Here is a 23,326-nt window from a genome sequence, read left to right as displayed (position 1 = left end):
ATAGCTTAATTCAGAATCCTGGCAGGAAATCAAATGAGTTTATCTGCCTGGTGAGTGCTTATCTCTTGGGAAATCCTGCGGTTCGTTATACGAGGAAGTTGTTTCGATCTTGCAGCTATTGCGACACAAATGTTACAAACATTGTTTTTGGTTGTTTTTTTTTTGTCGGATGGAAAAGATAATGCGAGGAACAAAGCGTCCCAGCATGTGAAAAGTTCAGAAAGAAGTATTAAAACTCCTAAGAGTCGCTTTCAGACTGAAGGACAAACCAGGCTATAAATGATTGGCATCTATGTTGCCAATCAATGACCAGACTTAAGTTTGTCTGTCATTGAACAAAAAAACCTCACAAATAGAAAGACTGTTCTGTTTAAACAGGAGTAAGATATAGTATTCCGTTTTTGTTTTGTGAAACATTGTTGTTTATTTTATTGTCAAAATATTTATCACTAATACAGTACACCAGAAATATTAATACTATATACATTGTGAGTTCATTCCCCTAAAGTTGAAGTTAGGGAGTCACTATCTTTCTTGTAACAAAAGTTAACAGCAGCCCTGAGTTCATTAATACAGGTCAGTTATGCCTTGAGATATGAATTCAACTTGTTGCAAAACTCAAACCACAATGTGGAAAAAAAATACAGATTTTTTTTGTATCTATTTATTTTTCTGCATCATCAGTCCATACTCACTTGAATGTAAAGTCATTGTTATGATGGCTTATTCAGGCAAGGCGGCCCTTTTGGTGGATTTGAAACTAGTTCTTGCCCATCATAGGCCAATTAAATCTTAGACCCATGACATCACTCAAGTTCCATATCGGTCTCAATCCCGATGCTATTCATAGCTCAAGCTGGATGACTCGTATCTCAAGGCATCGTTTTTGTCCGCTCTTTCCAAACTGCTTCTTGGAAAATTCAGTTCAACGCAATCCACATTGTCACTCAAATGACATTATTGCGTTTAGGGTTGGATGTGTGCGCTGTAGAGCTGTCTGTGGGAATCTCATCTTCTTTCAGCAAGAAGGGAAAATAATGACTGAGGTAGAGTACTTTGAATTTTGTACTACAGAAGCAGTAGATGAGCGGATCCAGCAGGCAGTCCAAGTAGGACAAAACCATGAGGCCGTCAAAGGCCACGGCGGCCTTATCCTGGGCAAATTCAGGCCACTCCTCCACACGAGCCACCAGTAGGACCATGCGGGCTATGGTACAAGGCAGGAAGCAGAGCGAGAAGACCACCATGACCGAGGTAACCACGAAGACGGCTCGTCTGAGTTTGGTTTTGTCGCCCACCGTCTTCTTGCGTAGGCGGTTGACGATGCGCACTGTGCAGTAGACCAGGATGACGAAGGGGATGATGATCTGCGTGAAGAAGACGGCTTCCCTTAAACTGTCCACTACGTCCTGGAGGAGAAACGATGGAAGGATAAAAGGTAAGAGAAGCGTTAAATTTGAAAAGTCTGGTGGTCTCCTGCCAAAATTTTTGGACACAGTATACTAGTCTGGATTTAGTCACAGTGAAGCAATATTCTAAATAATCCAGGACCTAAATGTTTATTAAGAAATTTGTAAGTCATGAATGTTAATTTAATCTTGAGCATAATTGATGTTTTATACACACCAAATACTCTTTCGTCTTGTCAGAACTTGTTTTGACATCCATTACCTTAATATACAGTGCATATTTTTAATACAGTATGCACATTTCAAAAGGTTTACAATCACTTCATTTTTCCCTGACAACTCAAAGTCTTCCATCTATTTAATGCATGCTGCAACGGCAATTAAAACATCAATACATTTTTTCCTTGTAAATATTAAAGCTACATTATTTACATCCCCAGTTCAGCCAGATGTACTTTCTTGTTGTAAACACTGAAAGTATATTTTTGGAGTAGCCAGAGTAGAAGCCCAGATCCTTCTTCCCGTGAGGATGCAGTGCTAACCGCCGAGCTATTTTATTAATAGACTGACGCTACATTTGGGATAAGACCCAAGACTTTAGAGCATTTAGAATTCACCCAGTACTGGAGTGATCTTCTCTAAGACCTTACATACCTTAATGAGGGTGTCATCTTGGTTGCCATCACTCCTGTGACTGTTACAACAGTCAAAGTTCTTGAGCATGGTAGGGATGGTGAGTGGCAGTAGTAGCAACCAGATGAAGATGGAAATGTGGGGGGACTTCTTAAGAGCCTTCAGAAGGTTCTTCCGACCCGGGTGTACTACGTTAAAATAGCGGTCAATGGACGTGACGGTCAAGAAGGCGATACTGGCACCCCGGTTGAGGAAGAGCATGAAAAGCATGGCCTTGCACACGGCGTCATTGCCGCTTCGTCGCTCGCCCTGGATGAAGTTGTACGCCTTGATGGGAAGGCTGAAGAGGAGAAGGATGTCGGCTAGGACCAGGTTGAAGAGGAAGATGTTATTGGTGTTGGTTTTCCAGAACTTGAGCTTGAAGATGAAGAGGTGCAGGACCGAGGCGTTGAGGGGGACCGCCAGGATGATGATGATGATCATGACGGCGGCGTAGAACTTGTACAGAGATTTGTGGGTGGCCTCGCAGTCCTCGATGAGTTGGTAGATGGAGTTGTTGGCCATGGTGCTCTGGAACAGAATCGTTTTCATAAGATGTTGGAAACTATATTGGAGTTGTTTTGTGGGTTTGGGTTGGATTGAGAAGCAGAATTTTCTTTATGTGCTGCCAGAAAGGGAATTTGAATTATTTGCAGTGGAAATGGTGCAAGTGGGAAGAGCCAAGATTGAAATTGGCCTCGTGAACTGATTTTGAGTTGTTTTGTTGTGGATATATTATAAAACATATGCAAAGTGTTAGTGTGAGAACTAGAATCTCCTTTAGTATGAAAACGGCACAAAAACATGCACTTTGAACTCCTAAATCAAGTGTAGGTCAAAGCTAAGGCTAAAAAAGAGGATTGGCTTGGAATATTTTTGTGCATTTATAGTGCTTACCTACCTCAAGGAAAGAGACGGTTAAAGGTGCGGTCTCAAAAATTTATTTGAATTGCAGTTTTCAGTTCCTCCAACGTGGGTTGTAGGGTCTTGGTATCACAGTCCGGGCATCAAATCCACAAGAAAATCCTTATCGTAAAACTCCCGATTCCAGTCCGACGGGTTTCTCCCTTTGGAATGCAGGTCAAAGTTGCCAGTTGTTTTCTTAGTGAAATGGGCTAAGTTACCCTTTGGGTAGAAGGTTCCCTTCAGGCACTTGCGGGGTCCCGCCTAGTAAAATGGGGCTCCTGCTTCTTATGCTTCTGTTCACACCAGCAAGCTCCAGCTCTGGAACTGATTGACAGCGGGAAAGAGGCGCGACTGGTTTCTGCACTCCACTCAGGGCTCCTCCTTATAGCCCCAGGAAGGTGAGTCACCAAGGGCCCGTAGTTGGACGGCTCAACTCAACGTGACCCCCCCGTCGTATATTTGGACGTCCTTTGTGGGCGTGAATTGTGATTGACGGACAGTCGTTGACAGCCTGCAATCTTGGCAGCAAGTGTGAGAATTATCTACTGGCTTTAGTGTAGCTGACATATTTTCATGAGTGACACCAACCACCTCATTTCATGCACCTCGTGCTAAAACCTTGAAAGAAGCGAACTCCTCTAACATCAATACAAATAACTTTGCTTAAAAACCATATTTTCAAGGACATTTTGTTTTCTCATGACTGACGTCCCCCTCCCCTCCAATGTCGCCCCCTAAGCATCACTTACCGCCGCAAAGGGACCTTCTTTTGGGATGCCTGGGAATCGACGGTGGAGCGACTGATTTATGTCGCGACCACTGCGGAAGGAGAAGCTGCGAGGAATGCGGCGTCCCTCAGGGAAGACCAGGCATGCCTTATAACTTGACAAGTCTGGACAGCTCTTATACAAATACTAACTTTTTCTCTGTCAAATAAGGGAAAGAAGAAGAATGGTTATTAGTATGGCCTTTAAAATCCATTGTAAAGTTCCATTGTACTTGTGTATTCAAGTTGGAGTATTACATTAGCTGACCTTTGAACCCTTTTGTCTGGGTTTGTGACAAATAACTATGAGGCATTTTTATGGACTATAAACATCATGCTGACTTGTTCATTAATGAGCAAGAAATTGCGTGTTAGGTCGCATTTTTGCACAAGAAAATGGTTTCTCTTTCATACCATTGCAGGGATCACACTAATATGGATAAGCGTTCTATAGATGTCCAATTTGTTCCAATTGGGAGGATTAACAACATGTTCTAGTAAATTTTGAACTTCCCTACTTTTTCCACGTATTTCATGTTTCCTGTCAAGTGTAATTTTTCGACCAAACGTCATCAGTGTCGGTGAGTCAAATGAGTCACTGCTTATTTCATTGGTCAGTTCACCCACTGAAAACGTGAATCAGCTCAATCCCGTACAAATTGTCAACTGCAACTCTTTAAGTTCAAAAGGGTGAACTCAATTACGTCTCGGAATCTTTACCCTGGAAAAAATGACGGAGTGATCCTAGACTTCTTCTGTCATCAAGTAAATATTTTTATCTCACTGTTGATCATCCTGAGTAAATCTTTCAGGACCTTGTTTTGCCTGGAGGCATGTCTTCCAAATGACACGCCGACATCAAAACCAATCCAAACCTGTCTCATATATTACAGAACCAGTCAACCGTTTAATATAGAAATCCTTTGACTAATAGCTTCATCATGTCTATTTTTTCACCAAGTCATGGCTATCAAATGGGGGGCGGGAGTTGAGCAAAATAATTCAATTTCACAATCCTTGAAAGTTAAAAATTTCCCTGTTTAGGTCACAACTGTCATTTTTTTATCCTTCTCTTATTAAGCAATCAAGCGTCACCAAAGTAGAGGTATTAACCTCATTAGAAATGGGTGTATTTTAATAAAAAGTAGAGTAAAACTACTTGACAAGCCATACTTCCCAATTTAAATAGATTGGACATCTACGAGATAAACTCATTTAAGGATTTTTGATTGAGTTTAGGGTCATCTATCATCAACAATAGTACTTCATTGTTCTATTCCATAACAAATGGCACATAGATAATCATTCAAATGGGATTAATCAGTTACAGGTTTGAACATTCACCATCCTAGCAAAATGGTGGAACATTTCAGGCAACTTTTATAACTCCAATGCATGCATAGAAGTTATAATAGAGCGACAATAAAACAAAAACTGCTTTCTGCATTGTGGCTGATAACAATGACCACAAATATGCAATGACATTTCTAAAAAAGTCACTTGGATTTAAAACTTATTTGTGCATTATTTTTTCTCCAAACAGGATGTTTGTCATTTCCATTTGAGGGGATCTAAACATTGCGATAGATGATGTTTAAATGGGTTTTAAGAGGCAATTCTTGATCCTGCATACAAACAACACCCCAAACTAGGTGAGTTTTTTTCCTCTCTTTTAGCAGACAAGTTGCTGCATGTGTTCTCATCTCGTCATGACTCGCTTGTGTGAAGGCATGTTTTAAACATCTCATCTCCATCTCTAAACACACTTTAAAATGCATGTTTCTTCATCACAAATAGACCCAGAAGCATGTAAACAAACCCCATCATCCACCAATGAATCAATGTCCCTTTTTCACTTAAGTTACGTTGCCCTCCTGTGGTCATCTTGTGTAAACACAGGGAGTCATGTTTGGCGTTTCCGTGTTGCTTTTGATGAGTTTTATATGGCAAAAAACATAGGATCAATTTCGCTTATATTCAAATAGCATCAAAACATATTTAAATGAGGTATTTCTACAATGTGTACTGAATTCCCCAGGTTTGTTGAACGCCACACGGCTGAACAACATGACAGTCATGTGACGTTGCAATCATGTGGCGCAGTCACTTCCCACTAAGCAATTCTTCACCTCACCTTCTTATCATGTCGTCCTACTGAACAGATCGCACTTCCAACATGTTTATTCCGAACCGAGACCGTTTTCGCCTTCCTTTCGGGTGTCTGCTTTACCTACTGACTTGTGCGGGATGCTTGTTTGTCAGCTCTGAAGCGAAGACAGAGGCGGAGGAAAGGGATGCAAGCCTGTGGTACCAGGACCTGTGCGGGTAAAAAGCATGCCTTTTATCTTCCATAAAATAACATCCGATCTTATTTAAAATTAAACTGATGAATATTACATAAGATCAACTATCATATTTAGACTGAAAAAGTGCCATCTGGGTTATGAGATAGTGCTGACGCCTCTTGACATTCAAAGGTCTGCTTTAAATGAGTCAGCCATTGATATGCTCCCTTTGTCAACTTTTTACACCGTAATAACATGACTTTTCTTTCAAAGTGGGTTTTGCACAAAGCGAAAGGTCTTGGCAAGCTTGGAGAAGCTGTTTGCACACAGATCGCTCCACGTTTTTGGCCATTAGAGTTGATTGCGCTCAAGCTAAAGTAGCAAGCTAAAGGCTAAACGGTCAACAACATGAATTGGACGCACTATTATATTCACAAGGTAGCATCGCTGAGCTGTGAAAGTGCTGCAAAGTAAGCAAATATTGACACAGTAACACAGCAGTGAGCTAGCACACTTTTAAATAATAGATCCATGTGTCCTGGATAATAAACATTAAAGTATTAAATTGGCAAAATGCATAAAAACAATAAAAACATGTATTTTTTTTTTAAATCCATCATATGCAAGAAATATTTTACTATCGATAGTAATTGATTTAGAATTGGTGCTATTTTGTAAGCCTTTTTTTCTAATAAACAGCTTACATTAACTCTTATGTCAATTAATATTGTTATTTATTTACAAACTGTGGGCTGCCATCAGGTTTCTCTTTGCAGCTTTTCTGGGGGTAACCCTGGAAAGGGCTGTTTATAGTCTTCTGAAGATAAAGAGAAGCAGGGTTTACTTAAGATCTGTTTTAAAACATGTGTGCAAAAATATAAACATGACATATGATGACCTCCATCTTGCTCTTGTTTTTCATAGCTACAAATGGGAGGCCATTGACCTGGATCATAAAATAAGCTACACCCTCAAGCTATGTGAGTCGTCCCCTTCGACCCCTTGCGGCGCCGGCACTGCCATTTGTGCCCGCGACCTGAACGGGGATATTCACCAATCTGTCGGTGAGTCCTTAAAATGTAACTGGAATAATCTCATTTTCATGTGTCTAATATGACTATCAACATTTTGATCAATTTTTCAAGTGAGTATGAACTGATGGACTCTCCCTCATATCCCATGACTGCCACATGGCCAACAATGTTTTACAGCATTTTCAGTCATACTACAGGACAAAGATGCTTGCACAACTAGATTATATTGTCATGGTGCCAAAAGCCTTGTCATTGTAATTACATCATTCATTTAGTTGACGATACAGGAACAAGCAACTTTGACTTTTACTTTGTTTATTTTTACGTTCTAGTTAAAAAAGACAAATCAATGGATTGTAGATCTGTAATTGATTTTAGGACTGGAAACGGGAATTAGTTAAGCACTCCTGTTCTCAGAAATGTTGGGTTCTTTCTTGAAAGAGAAACCATTTTATTGTACTTTCCATGCGTATACACACACAGATGTAAATTATTTAGAAAGATAAGTTTTTACTGTATTGTGAACCTTTTGTGACAAAGGGCAAATGTACACAACCAAAATAGTATTGCGTTAAGTTCCTTTTTTGACTCATTTCCTTTTACAACAGTAAAACAAAGACTTATCCCACTTTTTTGAAAAATGCAAATTAGTATCTACAAGGCAAAAATTGAACATTTTTTGCAACTTAAAAGACTACATACTTCAGACTATAAAAGTAATGTTTTCAAATTGCAGTGGGGTTCAATTGGTGCACAAATAATTATTTTAGCATGGTCAATTAAGAACAGTACATGAAATATTAGTCATTTAATGGAACAGTCCTGTTATTTTTTTCTTCATTTATTATAAATTACACATCATCTAGACAACACAAATGAATAAAAGATAAGCAACTCTCAATTAATGTTATTCAAGCTCCATTTTTTACCCTTCCAAAGACGCTGTAGTCCGACTTTGTTTTTCTAACTGTCAAGTCACATGTATTAAGCTACTCCATGTCAAAGGTTATTTACCCATGTAGATCTTTTCCCACTGCCGTTTAGTTGACGTCAAATGTATCCACTCCTCCAAATAAACTGATATATCTTTCTCTATTTATCATTCAGGTGATCTTTCCCTGCACAGCCTATCCGGAACCGTCCTGAGTTTCAACAGCACCGTGAAATGTCCGGGAAACGACAACAACATTCAAACCACGATCGGTTTCCAGTGTGGGAAAACCATGGTGAGCTCCTTTTAGCTACAATGACAGGAAGCCGAAGCGACAATAGGGGCCGCCATCGGGAATTGGCGGGTTCCAATCATTTTCATGCTTCTGCAGAACCTATTGTGGGGGGTGTAGAAGTAGATGTTTTGTCACGGGGCTCGTGAAAAAGCATGTGACAATTGCGGGGAAGTACTAACGAGAAGCGGGTGACTTGGGGTGGAAGAAAAAAGTTCTTTGACTTGAGTAAAAATGATGTTCTTGCATTAACTGTCATGTTTTTGGGTTGCAGGGTACCCCAGAGTTTGTGGCCGTGTCTCAGTGCATGCATTATTTTGAGTGGAGGACCTATGTGGCCTGCAGCAGTGACAAGTTCAAACCCCACAAAGAGGTGCGACACTTTTGACAATTGTGTGTTTCAGTTCAAGTGCTTATTGATTCCTTGTTTTTTTTTTTTTTTAGGTGCCCTGCTTTGCCTTCGATTCTGACAGTAAGAAGCACGACCTGAGCCCGCTCATCAAAATGAACAATGGCTACCTGGTGGATGACGGTCAAGACAGTGTCGACTTCTACATCAACATCTGCCGCAGCATCAGTCAGTCACTTTCTAACTTTGTTCCAAAATTTCAGAATATTTGTGGAGTGACATGTTCCTTCACTTTATCAGGTGGTGGAGAATCACTTTGTCCGGAAGGTTCGGCTGCCTGCCTCATCACCAAAAACGTGGGCTACAATATGGGCTTTCCCACCAAGCCTTTAGAGCTCTTAACCAATGACAGGTAGCCTCAATGCAGTGTTTCTTCTTAATTCCGTGACCGGACGTTTGGTTGAAACCAGCTCTCAAAATTATATTCATGAGAGAGAGTTTAATATCTAAATATCAACTTAGATATTAAACAGTACTTAGATATTAAACAGTGCTTATATATTAAACAATAATTAGATATTAAAGAGTACTTGGATATTAAACAGTACTTGGATGTTAAGCAGTACTTAGATATTAAACAGTACTTTGATATTTAACAGTACTTAGATATTAAACAGTACTTAGATATTAAAAAGTACTTAGAAATTAAACCGTACTTAGATATTAAACAGTACTTAGATGTTAAACACTACTTAGATATTAAACAGTACTTGGATATTAAACTCTGTCTCTTACATATTAAACTCTCTCATGAATATGATTTTGAGAGCTGGTTTCAAACGTCTGAGCACTATTAATTTATGCTCCCATGGCACCTCGATCTTCCTCCTTCAAATCCACCCAAATAAATCCATCCATCATTTTAAACTCATTCTACAACCCTCATTCTGGGCCTCCATTATGTATAGATTGAGGCTGCAGTACAACGTGAGCGCCGACGTGACTCCACCTGTCTTCTGTAACGGACATTCCCCAGCCGTCACCATCACCTTCATCTGTCCCTCCAGCAGAAGTTCGGTAGGTCGTCCTCACATTTACTGCAAGGAACCTTTTTTGACCCCGAACGCCCTACCGATCGCAGGGCAGCACTCCTAAAATGACGGCCGACGCCAACTGCCGCTACGAGGTGGAATGGGCAACAGAGTACGCCTGCCACAGGGATTATTTAGAAAGCAACAATTGCAAGCTCACCAGCCAGCAGCACGACATCTCTGTCGACTTGACACCCCTCACTTTGACTTGTAAGTTTTATAGTACTTCATTCAACTTGGAACTATGACATTAAGTACACATCTCCATGTCTAGCTGCGGACCATCCCTACTACGCCCATTCCACAAAGATTGATGGAACTGAAAGCTATATTTACTACCTGAACGTATGCGGAAAAGTGCCTTCGGAAGAATGCAGTAGTTTGGGAGAGTTTGTTTCCTCCTGTCAAGTTAAGAAGACGGGTGACGTCAAGAAGGTGGCTGGGAGATACCAAAACCAGACTCTGCGGTAATTTTCCACCACTCTGAAAAGCCATTTTGTATTTTTCATGTATTTTTTAATTATTATTTATTGTCTTCCAGCTATTCTGATGGAGATCTGACTCTTATCTATCCCAATGGTGCCAAGTGCTCCACTGGCTTTCAGAGAATGACCATCATCAACTTTGAGTGCAACAGAAATGCATGTAAGAAGTGCAATTCCCAACATTAGTTTTGGCTACAATGCTTATTTTTAATGTCTTGTATCTTTGATCAGCTAACGGGGGTGTCGGAGCACCCCTGTTTATCGGAGAGACGGACTGTACATACTACTTTAACTGGGAGACGACATACGCATGCGTCAAGGAGAAGGAGGATCTTCTGTGCCGGGTTACGGATGGGGGGAAGCATTATGATCTTTCACCGCTCACACGCCTTTCTGGTGACTGTTTTTCTTTTTTAGAAACTTGAATTGTGGGTCCTGTTTTGGAACCTTTAGGTTTGAGGAGCTAAAAAAGGGCCTTTTTTTTGTTCCAGGGTCAGAATTGAACAAGAACTGGGAGGCATTGGATGCCGAATCTACTGATTCGGACTTGAAGCGTGTCTACCTCAATGTTTGTCACAAAGTCGTCCAAGCAGAAGGAGCTGAAGGTTGCCCGGAGAATGCTGCCATTTGTGCCTTAGGTAAGAAATGGCGACCATGATGACCATGATGACATTCATTGAGTTGTACATTGTAAACAAATGGTTATTTTTTTATTTTTTATGTTCTAGACAAAAATGAGAAACTGATTAGCCTGGGCAGCTTCCTCTCTTCCCCTCAAAAGACAGAAAATGGAAATGACTTAAGGCTAGTGTACACTGATGGAGGCTTTTGCAGCAAAACCACAAGAATTCAAACTATTGTAACACTCAAGTGCAAACCAGGTGGGTTTAACAGTACCTTTTTGATAGTGCTTAATAATGACTAATTTTATCTCTCTTGTAGGGGATTTGGAAAGCCCCCCTGTCCTACGCAGCGTTTCATCAGACCGCTGTGTGTACGAGTTTGAGTGGTACACTTTAGCCGCCTGTGTTTTGTCCAAAACGCAAGGAGACAACTGTAAGGTGAAAGACCTGGAAGCTGGTATGCCACTTACTAAATTGTCTTGACCAAAAGATTAATTTAGATTTGAAAAACATAGTGTTTTTACTCTCTAGGTTTCTCATTCGACTTGTCACCGCTCACCAAAGCTGCTGGCGGCTATTATAACTTAACCAACGACAACTATGATTACTACATCAATGTGTGCGGGTCGGTTACTGCAGCCCAGTGTCCTGAAAAGGCTGGTGCGTGCCAGGTAGAGAAAAGGTAATTCAAAAGAAAAGGAAAATTACATCTGTAGAAGTACAGAGCAAGGAAATAGTGTTCCAATTTTACTTTGAAAGCAGGTGGATTATACGACAAATTTGTTGACCTTCTGTCATTATAGTAGTTGGAGTCTCGGGCAAGCAAACTCACGGCTTTCCTACTACGACGGCCTTATCCAATTGGTCTACAGTAACGGTTCGCAGTACAACAACCAGCAACACACGCTCCGATCCACCATCATTTCCTTCCTTTGCGACCCCACAGCCGCCATTGGAAAACCAGAATTCCAGGTAACCATACAGTCACATTTTATCCCTTCCAAATGTATACAAAATAATTAAATCTCTAATTCTATTCACTGACTTCAGGTAGAGGACAAATACACATATAACTTCCATTGGTATACCTCCTACGCATGCCCAGAAAGGCCACATGAATGCTTAGTGACCGATCCCAAAACTCTGGCCCAGTATGACCTATCCAGGTAAAGTCATTAGAATATTATCAACAGCCATTTTAAAGACAAACAATCCTAATCCAAGCTTCTACAAACCACAGCTTATCTCGCACTACATCTGCCGGAAACTGGCAAGTCATGGATCTGTCTGACCCTGCCAACCGCCACAAGTACCACATTAACATATGCCGGCCCATCAACGCCGTTCTGGGCTGCGACCGCCACGCGTCTGTATGCCAGATGAAGTATGCAACCAAACAGGTACGTCTGAGCATTTTAACACGCATTTCTACAACTTATTTCATTCCTCCTTTATCATTTTACAGGGTTTTCCCGAAGAAGTCGTCTCTGTAAGTAACATGGGCATCTCCAAACGCGGCCCCATCATCGAAGGACGCGACCGGCTGCTTCTGGAGTTCACTGACGGCGCCCCCTGCGAGTCAGATGGCCTGAAACTGACATACACCACCAGAATTCACTTAGTGTGCAGCAGGGGAACATTGGTCAGTGGAAATATCTTCAATGTGTGAATGATATTTTATCCTTTTTTTCCTTCTCATCATTCTTTTGGTCTTTTTTACCCATTTAGTCAACGGGTCCTCAATTTCTTATGTACCAAAACTGTACTGCAAACTTCATGTGGGAGACCAGGGCTGCCTGTGCCATCACTACTATCAGGAACAATGTAAGTAATTTAAAAAAAAAAAATTAAATTAGTGGCTGGAAAGAAAACAAACAAGCCATTTTGAGCAATCAGGCTCCTGTTAGTTTTCATACTTAGCCAAAATGAAGTAGTGTTAGTCAATTATGTACTTGAAATGTAAATGCAAAATATCACCCACTTGTGTCTTTCGCAAAAAAATGGCATCAAATGTGAACAATTTTAGGAAAAATAGGAGACAGTTTAAGCCCTCCGCACTCTTTTCTTCAGAAATAACCAATATACTTCCATTTCAGAGCTGCTCTGTGATCGACCCTAACACAGGCCTGGAGTTTAACCTGCAGTCACTAGCCTCCGAGAAAGGATACAAAACCAACACTAAGGGAAGAGACTTTTTGGTAAGGCAGTGCTGAAAATATTTATTTTTCTACACTATAGTCAAGCCAGCTAGCATCTTCTGTACTTGACACTTCATCCCGGTCTGTACCATCTCGCAGGTGAACATCTGTGCCAATCTGGTGGTTTGCGGCTTGGGAATGGCGGGCTGCGAACTGGAAGACGGGCATCCCATCAGCCCAGTGGGGGTGGAGAAGAGTTTGCAGTACTCCACGGATGGTCACCTCAAACTGACTTACAAAGGGCCTCGAGATGATTCTACAGGTAATTAATGTGTGGCTGCAAAAGACGGATGGCTTATTTATTATTGGTTAATTCATCTTTGTTTTCAATGAATTCAGCAACCCGAGACACCTTCACTATCAACTTAGTGTGTAATTCAAGTGCTCACATTGGCTCCTTGAAATTCCTGGGCGAGGAACTTAACACTCTCCCCACCCACGTGGTCCACGATGTCCTCTTCGAGTTCTCCACCGCGCTGGCTTGCGTCCCCGCTCCGGTGGACTGTCGAGTCATCGGTAAGACCACCTAAATATTTAAATTAAAGGATGGAAAAAGAAGGAAATGTGGCGTTTCAGATTCCCATGGAAACGAGTACGATTTAAGTCACTTGGTCCGAGATGGAGAAGACAGCCCTTGGGTTGCCATAGATACGGACACTGTTAAATCCAGGAGTTTTTACATCAATGTTTGCAAACCCCTCCCCTCTCTGAACCAGTGTCCGGGTTAGTAATGTCTCTCATGTACAGTGTTACCTTGACTACATAAACTCTGATGGTTATAAAATTCATCTATGTTCTGCTCTAGTGGGTCCTTTAGGTGCTTGTGCTGTAATTGATGGCACCAGTTACAACTTGGGTCTGGTCCAGGCTAGTCCACAGGTGGCAGAAGACGGCTCCATCAGCATCCTTTACCATCATGGTGACAAGTGTGGCACCACGTCTAGCTATTCCACGCGTATCATCTTGCTGTGTGATGACAGACCAGTGAGTCATCATCTTCTTATAATTTTCATGCTAAGCTAAAATAAATATCTAACCCAGAGAGATTTTTTTTCCAGGGCCCGCCTATGTTTGACCGTTTGGATGGTTGCGAGTACGTCTTCATCTGGAGGACTTCTGAAGCCTGTCCCATTGGGAAAGCCCAAGGTACAGTGCATCAAAGACACAGGGGGATGATAACATGACAATTAATCAAATGTGTGTCGTCTTAGGGGACGAATGCCGAGTCCGAGATCCAAGAAGTGGCTTTGAATTCAATCTGAGCTCCCTAAAGGACAAAGATTATCCAGTAAGGAGTGACAAATACATCTACCATCTGTCAGTATGCAGCGGGCTCCAGAGGAAAGTCTGTACTGGAAAAGACACGGGCAGTGACCTCGTCTCGTCGTGTCAGGTGGATGAAAATAACCACAAGATTGCAGGTGCCACTTTGTCTTTGTTTTCTACCTGGCTGTTGTATACTACAAATCTTGAACTTTGTTTTTTTGGGGGGAAATAACAACCTTGGTAAGCAAATGTGTGTGAATGCAGGTATGGCGAACCAGTTACTCAGCTATGTAGGAGATGTCCTGATCCTCAACTATACTGGCGGGGAGACGTGTCACCAGATCCACCAGCGGTCCACTGAAATCCACTTCTCCTGCAACCCTGACATGCACCCTGTAAGGGTCACTGTTCTGGAAATGACTTGTGATAGATGACTTGCAGTGACTGTACTTCTTTTTTTCTCTTTAGGGAGCTCCAGAATTCATCAAGGAGACTACAGACTGCACTTATATATTCAGGTGGCCCTCTGCACTGGCCTGTCTGCCTGTTAAAACCAGTAGCTGCTCCTACCAGTAAGTATGGTTACAAGACTGTAAAATGTATTGACTTGTTTGGCATCTTTAGTTATGTTTTTTTTGTGTTAGTGATTCCACAGGCCACTCTTACGACCTCTCCTCACTGGCTATGGAGACCCGAAATTGGGAAGTAGGACTTTTGACTCAAGATACAAACAAGCGATACTACATCAATGTCTGCAGGTCGCTGGTACCACAAGGAGGTGACTTATTTTTTTCCATCCTTTACTTTTGGAGGAGCATGTAAGTGGGGTATTTTAAGTTTTTGATCCCATGACAGGTTCGTGGAAATGCCCCTCCGGCAGTGCGTCATGTTTGAAGCTCGGAGACCAGTATGTGAGTCTTGGGCATGCGACCGATGGCCCAACCTGGGACAGGAATAGCCTAAAGTTGCAGTATAATGGTGGGGAGAAGTGTCCAGATGGAGTTCGTAATAAGAGCACTATCATTCGCTTTAAGTGTGATAAAGACAAAGTTGTAAGTGGGGAATCGAGCTTTCTAGTTCTACTAACCTGCATTTTCCTACTTTAAAAAAAATATATTCAATGTTTTTTTTCATCTCTCAGGACTCTCAACCGACCTTCATTTCTTCAATTGAGGACTGTTTGTACACATTTTTGTGGTTGACACCGGCCGCCTGCCCGCTCAATAGTAGCCAGCATGATGGCTGCAGAGTCGCCAACCCAGCTACAGGTTGAATTTCATTTTTGAACCAAAATTAGAATGACCAAAAAAAAATTTGCCCATGATTCTAATGAAAAACTGACCTTCTGCAGGTCATTTGTTCGACTTGAACAGCCTGAGCCGGGACAACGGTTACACTGTGTACGATCACCATGTACACGACAGGATGTTCCGCATCAACATTTGTGCAGACATCGCTAATGACGGCTGTGGTCCTGGAACTGGTACGTTTTATTTTAAAACATGAAGTCAATGTATTTTTGATAAGCTGTAACATGAACATTATTATCAATGTTTCAAAATGGGGATGTGTTAGCTAAAATGTCAATTTGTGACAGCGGTGTGCATTAAAGACGTCCAAAGTGTACTAAGCGGCGGTCAGACTAGTGGCAAACTCTCATATAAGGATCAAGTTTTAGAGTTGACATACCAAGGAGGAAGTCCATGCCCTGCTAATTCTGCCCTCAAGCACAGCACCATCATCCACTTCATCTGTCGGTATGTTACCGACTCACTACAACATCTGCTTGGAACTGCTTGGCCACCAACTTATCTGATGTGCTTTTGTAGACCAAGCAGCATGAGTTCATCCACTCCGGAACCCGTTCTCATTGACTCCAATGCAGACACCTGCACGCATTTGTTTGCCTTCCATACTCACTTAGTGTGCGAGCAACCGGTGAGTACACATTTAAGGATGTTAAAGATTATGTAAACATTTTGGGAAATACCAGGGGGCAAAAAATCTATTAGCAGAACTTTCACAAATTTATAATGTGGTCTTGCATCATGAAAATATAAACAGTAGCTTAATTTTGCATAGTTGTAAAACACTACTAAAATAGTGAATGCATATTTGTATTGTCTTTATTAGTGGCTAATTATTTTGCATTGTACCTTATGATGCCCCTGTTTTTTTATTTCAATTTTTTTATTTTGTTGTCATTTTCAGGTTACATGTTCTGTCCGAAACGGCTCTGCCATGATCGATCTGACTTCTCTAATCCACTCTACTGGCTACTACACTGCTACAGGTTCATTTGGATGCATTTAAGATTAATCAACCAACCACGTTAACCTCCATTTTCTTTCCACCTATACAGACGATGCAGTGGAGCAGGACGACGACGATTCCCCGGATTTTTACATCAACATTTGTCAACCTCTGAACCCAATTCCCGGAGTCACCTGCCCACCCGGTGCCACCGTCTGTATGGACCCTGATAATGGGCCTCCAATTGTGAGTCACCAATTTTAGACTTAAAATATTCTATTTAAAATTCCACTCACAAGGAGCTTGACATTTCTCTAAAAAGGACATCGGGCACATGACAAGTGGCCCTCAGATGAGCACCACAGGTGAAGTGTCCATCACTTACTCCAGCTCAACCCCTTGTGCATCAAACCCAGCAATGAACTACACCTCAACCATCATTTTCATCTGCCGGAGAGGCGTAGAGCTAGTGAGTCCATTATTTCTTCCTCTCAAAACTTTTTTACTTTTCTGTAAAATCCCATATTTTTCCATTCAGGGATCTCCACGAATGCTGAGGCTGCAAGGTTGTGTTTATATATTTGAATGGGCCACACCTGTGGTGTGTTCAGATTCCACCCACACCAGCGGATGCAAGTTGACCGACACTCAGCTGCAGTACACTTTTGACTTGTCGGCATTGAGCGGCCAAGTACAGGTGGGGTCGTCTACCAGCTCTCTCAGTCAAAATAGAGTGGTCATTTAGCGCCCTCATTGGTAGCCTAAAAAGCAAAAGTTTGCCCAACCCGGCTAAAAAGTGTCAAATCACACAACCTATACAACATTTGTTTGTTTTCCAGGTCCCGATAAGCTCCTCCAAAAATTACCTCATCAACGTATGCAGCTCAGTATCCGAGCCAACTTGTCACGGGGGCGCCGTTTGCCTGGTGTCCGCCTCGGGTAAATCAGCAGCGTCCTTTGGCATCAGTAAGGCCATGACCATGGACTACAAGCACGAGGAGCAGGGGGTACTAATGCAGTATGGCGGAGGGGATCCCTGCCCTCCAAGTAAGTAACCCATGGCATTTGCACCTTGGATATATCACAAGAAATTAATCAAAATCAACTGTGTGTCATAGTGACATTGGAGAACAAGGCGTGTGTCTTTCCCTTCACGTTAATGTCGAAGTCGTACAACGAATGCACCACAGACGGGAGAACCGACGGCAAGAAGTGGTGCGCTATTACCGAGAACTTTGACCTGGATAATGACAAGAGGGGCATCTGTGGGCCAGGTGAGCCTTGATTCTTTTTCAAAGTGGACCAAGGCACTCATTTAAGTCTCTTTTAGTGTCCGGAAAACGCCAGTCGTCTATTTTATTTACCTGCGACCCATCGGCGGGACACGGTTCACCGCAACTGCTGTCGGAAACGGCGGGTTGCTCGGCCACCTTTATGTGGAAAACAAATGCAGTGTGTCCTCCAAGGAAAATGGAATGCGCGCTGGTTAGCCAGCATAAGACTTTCAATTTGAGAGACCTCTCCTCCCTCACTGAGCCTTGGAAGTTCAACCACCAGGGCGACTCGTGAGTAGCTTTTAGGAAATAGACGCCGTCAATTTTTGTGACCCGTTTTATCATGCGTCTGCAGATATTACATCAACCTGTGTCAAGGGATTCATAAACAACTCCCGGGTTGTTCCGAGGACGCCACGGTTTGCCGTCACTCGGTGGACGGAAGCAACCAAACGCTGGGTCGTGTTCACACTCAGAAAATGAGCTACAAAGGTGGGAAATCATTATGGCCATTACAGCTTAATACAAAATAGAAATTGCGTCGTTTCAGGTATGACATTCGCGACACTGTTTAACAAAGTTTTGGGCAGACATGCTGATGTTGTATAATGTTTACAGTCTACAGTTTAAAAATTGTTTCGTTCCTTATCAGAGTTCGAAGAAATGTGTTGTTTGGGAATACGGTCTTTCATATGAGGGTCATTTAGGTTTCTCATGTTAAAAAATATTGGGCTATGTGTTGAATTTTGACTTGTAGGTCTAAAAATCTCAAGTTTAACATCATTTTTCGAGGTTGGCTGAGAATTTTGTCCCAGAAATGGCTTTAGATTCTATTTTTTGGGACACAGACGGCAAGATTTCCGTCAGCTATTCGGCCGGTGACAACACCTGCGGTAATGGCGTGGCGGCAAAGACGGAGATCCAACTGACCTGCGGCACCACTATTGGACACCCAGCCATTATCAGGTATGAACTTGACATGTGACAAAAATATGGGATACAAGTGAGTGCCATTCATTTACTTTCCAGTTAAGATATCTCAAGCAGCCTGTTAATGCCAGAAGACATTTTTTTAAAGTTAAACTTTGGCTTCTTAAGACGCCATTATAAAGTAATACACTTTACAGTATCACTCATGCCATTTGGGTCCATTAAATCAGTTTTTTTAATTTTTTTTTAAATTTATTGACTTTGTTTATATATTTTTATTCTTTTCAAGTATTGACAAAGAGTCTTGCCTCTTTGTGATTGGCTGGGAGACTCGCTCAGCCTGTGCCGTCAAGCAACGTGAAGTGGAGATAGTAAATGGCACTATTCAGATCCCCAATACTGGTGCACGACTCAGTCTGGGAGAAGTCTACTTCAGGTGAGGAACAAATGTTTGGCTTTTTTTGTAACTTGACCTTTATTGACTCTTTACCATGTGACCTTAGTCATCACCAGGCTTCCGGAGATGTGCGCACCAATGGCGATATTTACATCTACCACATTCAGTTGTCTGGGCTGACCAATGCCTCGCTGCCTATGTGTATTGGAGCCAACATCTGCCAAGTTAAACTCAATGGAGAATACAGAAGGCGGATTGGCTCATCCAGCAAGGCAAAATATTACATCAGAGGTATTTGGAGAACTCGAGTTTTGTCTATTTGAGGACTGTGAGTGATGTTGACAGGAATATCATAAACCTCCAAAATGATTCACAAAAATCACATCATTTTTAGGACTTTTCTTCAAATATTACTTTGATCTCCTAATATTACGCAAAAAAATGTGCTCACATACTTTAGCTGGTTAAAAGTTGACGCCCCAAAAATCAAACAACTTCATGTTAGAGAAAAATAAACAACTAAATGACTCTTTCACAAATAGAATCTTAATAGTACAATCTATAATGTAACATTCATAATATATTTATTTTAACCTTATAATAGTTCAATTTCAATCTTGTTATATTCATATTCATTTTTGCTCATTGCACTAGTAGAGAACACTTTAAAAAAATTGAATCCAAAGTTGTGAATTGACACTTTTCCTACTCCGATTATGCAGTTTGATCACCTAAAGGTTAATCAGTCATCCCTTCATGCGTCATAGCTGTCATAATGTCCCCAGAAGAAATCTGGCTTGGTGACTAAATGACTTCAATGCTTCTTCTGTACTTGGCTGCAGACCATCACCTTGGCAACAGGACCATTTAGAGATTATTTGTCAGAAAAATAGGAAAATTATGAAAAACATTTGGATGAGCATCAGTTTGTTTGTGCCAATTGGATTGTTTGTTGTTTATCAGGATGGCGACCAGACTTTTACTCTTATGATCTGAAAAAAAACTAAAGTCAAAACTTGAATGATTTATGTACATGGGATTTATTTAAATTCATCATAAAGTGTTGTCAGCAAAAAATGATCATTCAGCTAATTATTTTTTTTTTAAATAATGCTGTCAATTGTAGTGACAGATTTCTTGTCTAATGTCAAGTCTCAATCCCCCTCAGGTGGCGATCTGGACGTGATCGTACCTTCCGAGTCGGCGTGTGGGCGCGATAGCAAGATGATGTCATCCATCATCATGTTTAAGTGCAGCCCATTGGCCGGCGTGGGCATCCCTGTCTTCATGAGAGAGACAGATGGATGCCTCTATCTCTTTCTCTGGCACACTGACGCCGTTTGTGGCCTTACGTAAGTTAAATAATCGAAAAATACTATTCATTCTCAGGACTTAGAAAATCGACTTTATCCCATAGGACCACCGATGCTCAAACGCAAGATGGAGACCAGGACGCCGATCTTCCAGCTCTTTCTAGAAGGAGCCAAGCGGCGGCTATTTTGCTGAGTCTGCTCATGGCGGTTTTCAGTGTTTGTTTACTGGCACTGCTGTTCCGCAAGCAAGAGAGAAGGTAAGAAAACAAAGCAAGCTTTTGTGAAGAACTACATTTATTAGATAAATATACATTTTTACAGAGAAAAGGTGATGCAGAAAGTGGCTGGCTGCTGTAGGAGAGGCAACCAGGTCTCCTATAAATATTCCAAGGTGAGTCCTCCTGATAACTGAAGAAATGTCCTGATTTGGGGTAAATAAACATTGTCCTTGTTGGTCCTCAGGTGAACATGGATGAAGATGCCGGAGAAGATGAGATGGAGTGGCTGATGGAGGAACAGGAGTCTCCTTCCGCCGCCTCCTCCGCCTCCTCTCTGTCCTTCTCGTCCTCGCAGAAAGGCCATGGCAACCACAGCAATGGCCATATCAAGACCAAGCCGGTCAATACAGACGGCTTGCGCTCCTTCTCCTTGGATGAGCAGGAAGATGACAGTGAGGATGAGGTACTGAGCGTCCCTGGAGTGCGAGTGGTCAAATCTTCATCTGTCCATCGTAGCGCTTTCTTGCAGGTGGGTTGAGTATTTTTAGATGAATCCTAAAGATGTCCTTATCTTGTTGTTTTGGCTATAGTTATCCGAAAAATTATTTTTGGTTATTTTGTAAATTAAAAAAAATGCCTCCCTTAAAATGCAGGTTATAGTGCAACTTATGTATGTTTTCCCCTTTTAATTTAGCATTTTTTGACCAGGGCGTCTTATACTCGGGTGCAAACAAAAATAGCCTATTCTGTATTGGCTATAGTTATCCGAAAACCTTTTTTTTTTTTTTTTTTTTTTAAATATGCCTCACCCAAAATATAGCTTATAGTTAAATGGGTTTTTTCCCCCTTCATTTTGGATTCTTTAGCTGGTGCGTCTTATACTCAGGTATGACTTATTGTCCAAAAAATAGGCTATTTTCTTGTATCTTGTCCAGACAGTAACATTCCTGTGGTTGGTCTTGATTTTCATGTTTTTCAGGAGGAAAGCGACGAGGACCTGGTCGGCCTCTTGGACGAGCCCGAACGAAAGCGGAAGAGCGCTAAAGCGCGCTCGGCGAGTCGCCGGAATACCAACGAGGCTCCCAAGGCCAAACGGGAGGACGACGATAGCGACGAGGACCTCCTACGGGTGTAACTGGCCCCCCAAGAACAGTTCTGGCTCGCTTTTTCTCAGTGAATGTCGCCATAGAAACTCCCTCAGCATTACAGACAATTCCTCCACTTCCCTTCAGCAGCCATCTTGTTATTTATTGATTGCTTCATTATTTAAAAGTGTTTCTCACATTTGCTCTGCAAGCGAACAAGATGGTTGCATGATTCCCCTGGTGCGACTAGTTGGCATTTTTGCCAAAGTCGTGCTTTTTCTTTTTCTTCTTCTTTTCCTCCAGCTTTTTTCTTTTAATTGTGCCATTTCTTTAGCACTTTATCACAAAGCGAGCATCTCTTTGCAGATTGTTTAAGACGGCAAAAGCGGTAAAAGCGCAGATGAAACGACCAACTTCGGCTGAGAGGACGTAGGCGGTGAAGGTCAGTCGTTTTGCGGCTTTAAAGGGAAGTAAGGCATTGTTTACAGTCATAAAAAAGTTATTTCTAACCCTGGAAAAGGGTGTTTTTTTGTTTTAGAAAAATTGAATGTTCTCCCTCTTTCTCAGACGCTACAATCTGTGATTTAAGCCTGATTTTTGCTAAGAATTTTTTGTCTCGATTGTCAATGTTAATGCATTTGTCTGGTCAAAGCCATATTGTCACAACTGTTGCGCGAGTTAAACGCATGCCAATAGTCAGATAGTCTAATGAGTTGATGTATAAACAAACAGACCCTTTTGTCCTCCAAATCAACACTTCACCTCACATTACATCATTTTTCCATTCAGAGAAAGGAAAAGCAGTTTCCCAATCTAAATGGATAAATGGCTCTTTTTACACCATTTTTATACCACACAAAAAAGAAAAAAATAAGTTGTAATATCACAGGAATAGTCATACTAGTACTACATTGTACTATTTTGAGATTTATCGTAATATGAATTCGATCTTGTAATTATTACAACTTTCCTTTTTAATCTTTTATTGTGTGGCCCTCATACTCTGCTGTAACCCATTTTTTTCCTTAATCAGGAATAGTGTTTAAATGTTGCCATTTCAAAATACACAAATGAATATGTAGTACAATTTCTGTCAAACAGTATTTACTCAAGTCATACCAATTTTGTTTTAGGGTCAAAACTGTGAGGTAGAAAGAGACTGGCTTGGCGGTACGCAAATTTTTGGTACAGATTTATTGTTATTATTATTATTATTTTTAGAGTTTATTGGTTTGAAACATATTATTGCAGAGACTCGCACATATTTTGCGATTCTGAAACCAGGACAAAAATGACCGTGCGCTGGAGTAAAGCACAAAAAAATGAGATGTAATCATCATCATCCTGCTTTTGTTGTCTCACATTGTTTTTTTTTGGTATTTAAAAGAACCTCCTTGTCTCAATTTGAATAAATACCTTATGAAGGCCTTGGTGATTTGACACAAGGTTCACTCAGAACTTGTGAAGGCTCACAATGTCTTACTCCACTAACTTTTTTAACCTTACACTTCTGAACCACAGATTGGATGAGACGTCCAGCATCGTCAAT

General features: G+C 41.4%; 2 protein-coding genes and 1 long non-coding RNA gene across 3 annotated transcripts; 1 reads left to right on the top strand and 2 right to left on the bottom strand.

Annotated features, from left to right (window-relative positions):
• Window positions 1-404: 404 nt before the first annotated feature.
• Window positions 405-2,611, bottom strand: gpr31 (G protein-coupled receptor 31). The gene is made up of 2 exons (XM_077734587.1): window positions 2,064-2,611; window positions 405-1,409 (listed from the first exon to the last, which is right to left on the bottom strand). Exons 1-2 carry the CDS (start codon window positions 2,604-2,606, stop codon window positions 948-950), a joined length of 1,005 nt encoding a protein of 334 aa, XP_077590713.1. The 5' UTR covers window positions 2,607-2,611; the 3' UTR covers window positions 405-947.
• A 1-nt stretch (window position 2,612) lies between these two features.
• LOC144208653 (uncharacterized) lies at window positions 2,613-6,174 on the bottom strand. Its single transcript, XR_013328900.1, has 3 exons — window positions 5,888-6,174; window positions 3,737-3,913; window positions 2,613-3,505 (listed from the first exon to the last, which is right to left on the bottom strand). It is a non-coding gene; the product is annotated as an uncharacterized LOC144208653 (long non-coding RNA).
• On the top strand, window positions 5,858-23,235 carry igf2r (insulin-like growth factor 2 receptor). The gene is made up of 51 exons (XM_077734599.1): window positions 5,858-6,078; window positions 6,963-7,102; window positions 8,180-8,298; window positions 8,570-8,668; window positions 8,740-8,872; window positions 8,945-9,056; window positions 9,613-9,721; window positions 9,786-9,945; window positions 10,010-10,202; window positions 10,277-10,380; window positions 10,452-10,616; window positions 10,712-10,858; window positions 10,949-11,101; window positions 11,163-11,300; window positions 11,375-11,525; window positions 11,647-11,815; window positions 11,894-12,009; window positions 12,084-12,243; window positions 12,309-12,485; window positions 12,572-12,667; window positions 12,940-13,041; window positions 13,141-13,303; window positions 13,381-13,557; window positions 13,618-13,764; window positions 13,847-14,025; window positions 14,100-14,187; window positions 14,253-14,462; window positions 14,572-14,702; window positions 14,776-14,879; window positions 14,952-15,085; window positions 15,163-15,359; window positions 15,449-15,575; window positions 15,659-15,790; window positions 15,905-16,064; window positions 16,137-16,245; window positions 16,519-16,600; window positions 16,670-16,806; window positions 16,883-17,029; window positions 17,099-17,257; window positions 17,400-17,607; window positions 17,679-17,834; window positions 17,891-18,125; window positions 18,190-18,326; window positions 18,683-18,800; window positions 19,054-19,200; window positions 19,268-19,452; window positions 20,330-20,513; window positions 20,579-20,731; window positions 20,796-20,865; window positions 20,937-21,221; window positions 21,672-23,235. The coding sequence occupies exons 1-51, from the start codon at window positions 5,930-5,932 to the stop codon at window positions 21,825-21,827; spliced, it is 7,509 nt and encodes a 2,502-aa protein (XP_077590725.1). The 5' UTR covers window positions 5,858-5,929; the 3' UTR covers window positions 21,828-23,235.
• The last annotated feature ends 91 nt before the right edge of the window (window positions 23,236-23,326 follow it).

Source organism: Stigmatopora nigra, chromosome 2 (assembly GCF_051989575.1).
Source record: "Stigmatopora nigra isolate UIUO_SnigA chromosome 2, RoL_Snig_1.1, whole genome shotgun sequence".
NCBI classification, from domain to species: Eukaryota; Metazoa; Chordata; class Actinopteri; order Syngnathiformes; family Syngnathidae; genus Stigmatopora; species Stigmatopora nigra.
Note: the sequence above shows the minus strand (reverse complement) of the source record. Positions and strands in the feature narration are given on the sequence as shown.

Excerpts from the sequence above, each read along its gene's own strand:
- gpr31 (XM_077734587.1), bottom strand. The coding sequence starts at position 2,606 with ATGGCCAACAACTCCATCTACCAACTCATCGAGGACTGCGAGGCCACC. Across the intron at positions 1,410-2,063 it reads AAGATGACACCCTCATTAAG|GACGTAGTGGACAGTTTAAG; the intron begins GTATGTAAGGTC and ends TTTCTCCTCCAG.
- igf2r (XM_077734599.1), top strand. The coding sequence starts at position 5,930 with ATGTTTATTCCGAACCGAGACCGTTTTCGCCTTCCTTTCGGGTGTCTG. Across the intron at positions 8,873-8,944 it reads CAACATCTGCCGCAGCATCA|GTGGTGGAGAATCACTTTGT; the intron begins GTCAGTCACTTT and ends TCACTTTATCAG. Across the intron at positions 16,065-16,136 it reads ATCATCCACTTCATCTGTCG|ACCAAGCAGCATGAGTTCAT; the intron begins GTATGTTACCGA and ends GTGCTTTTGTAG.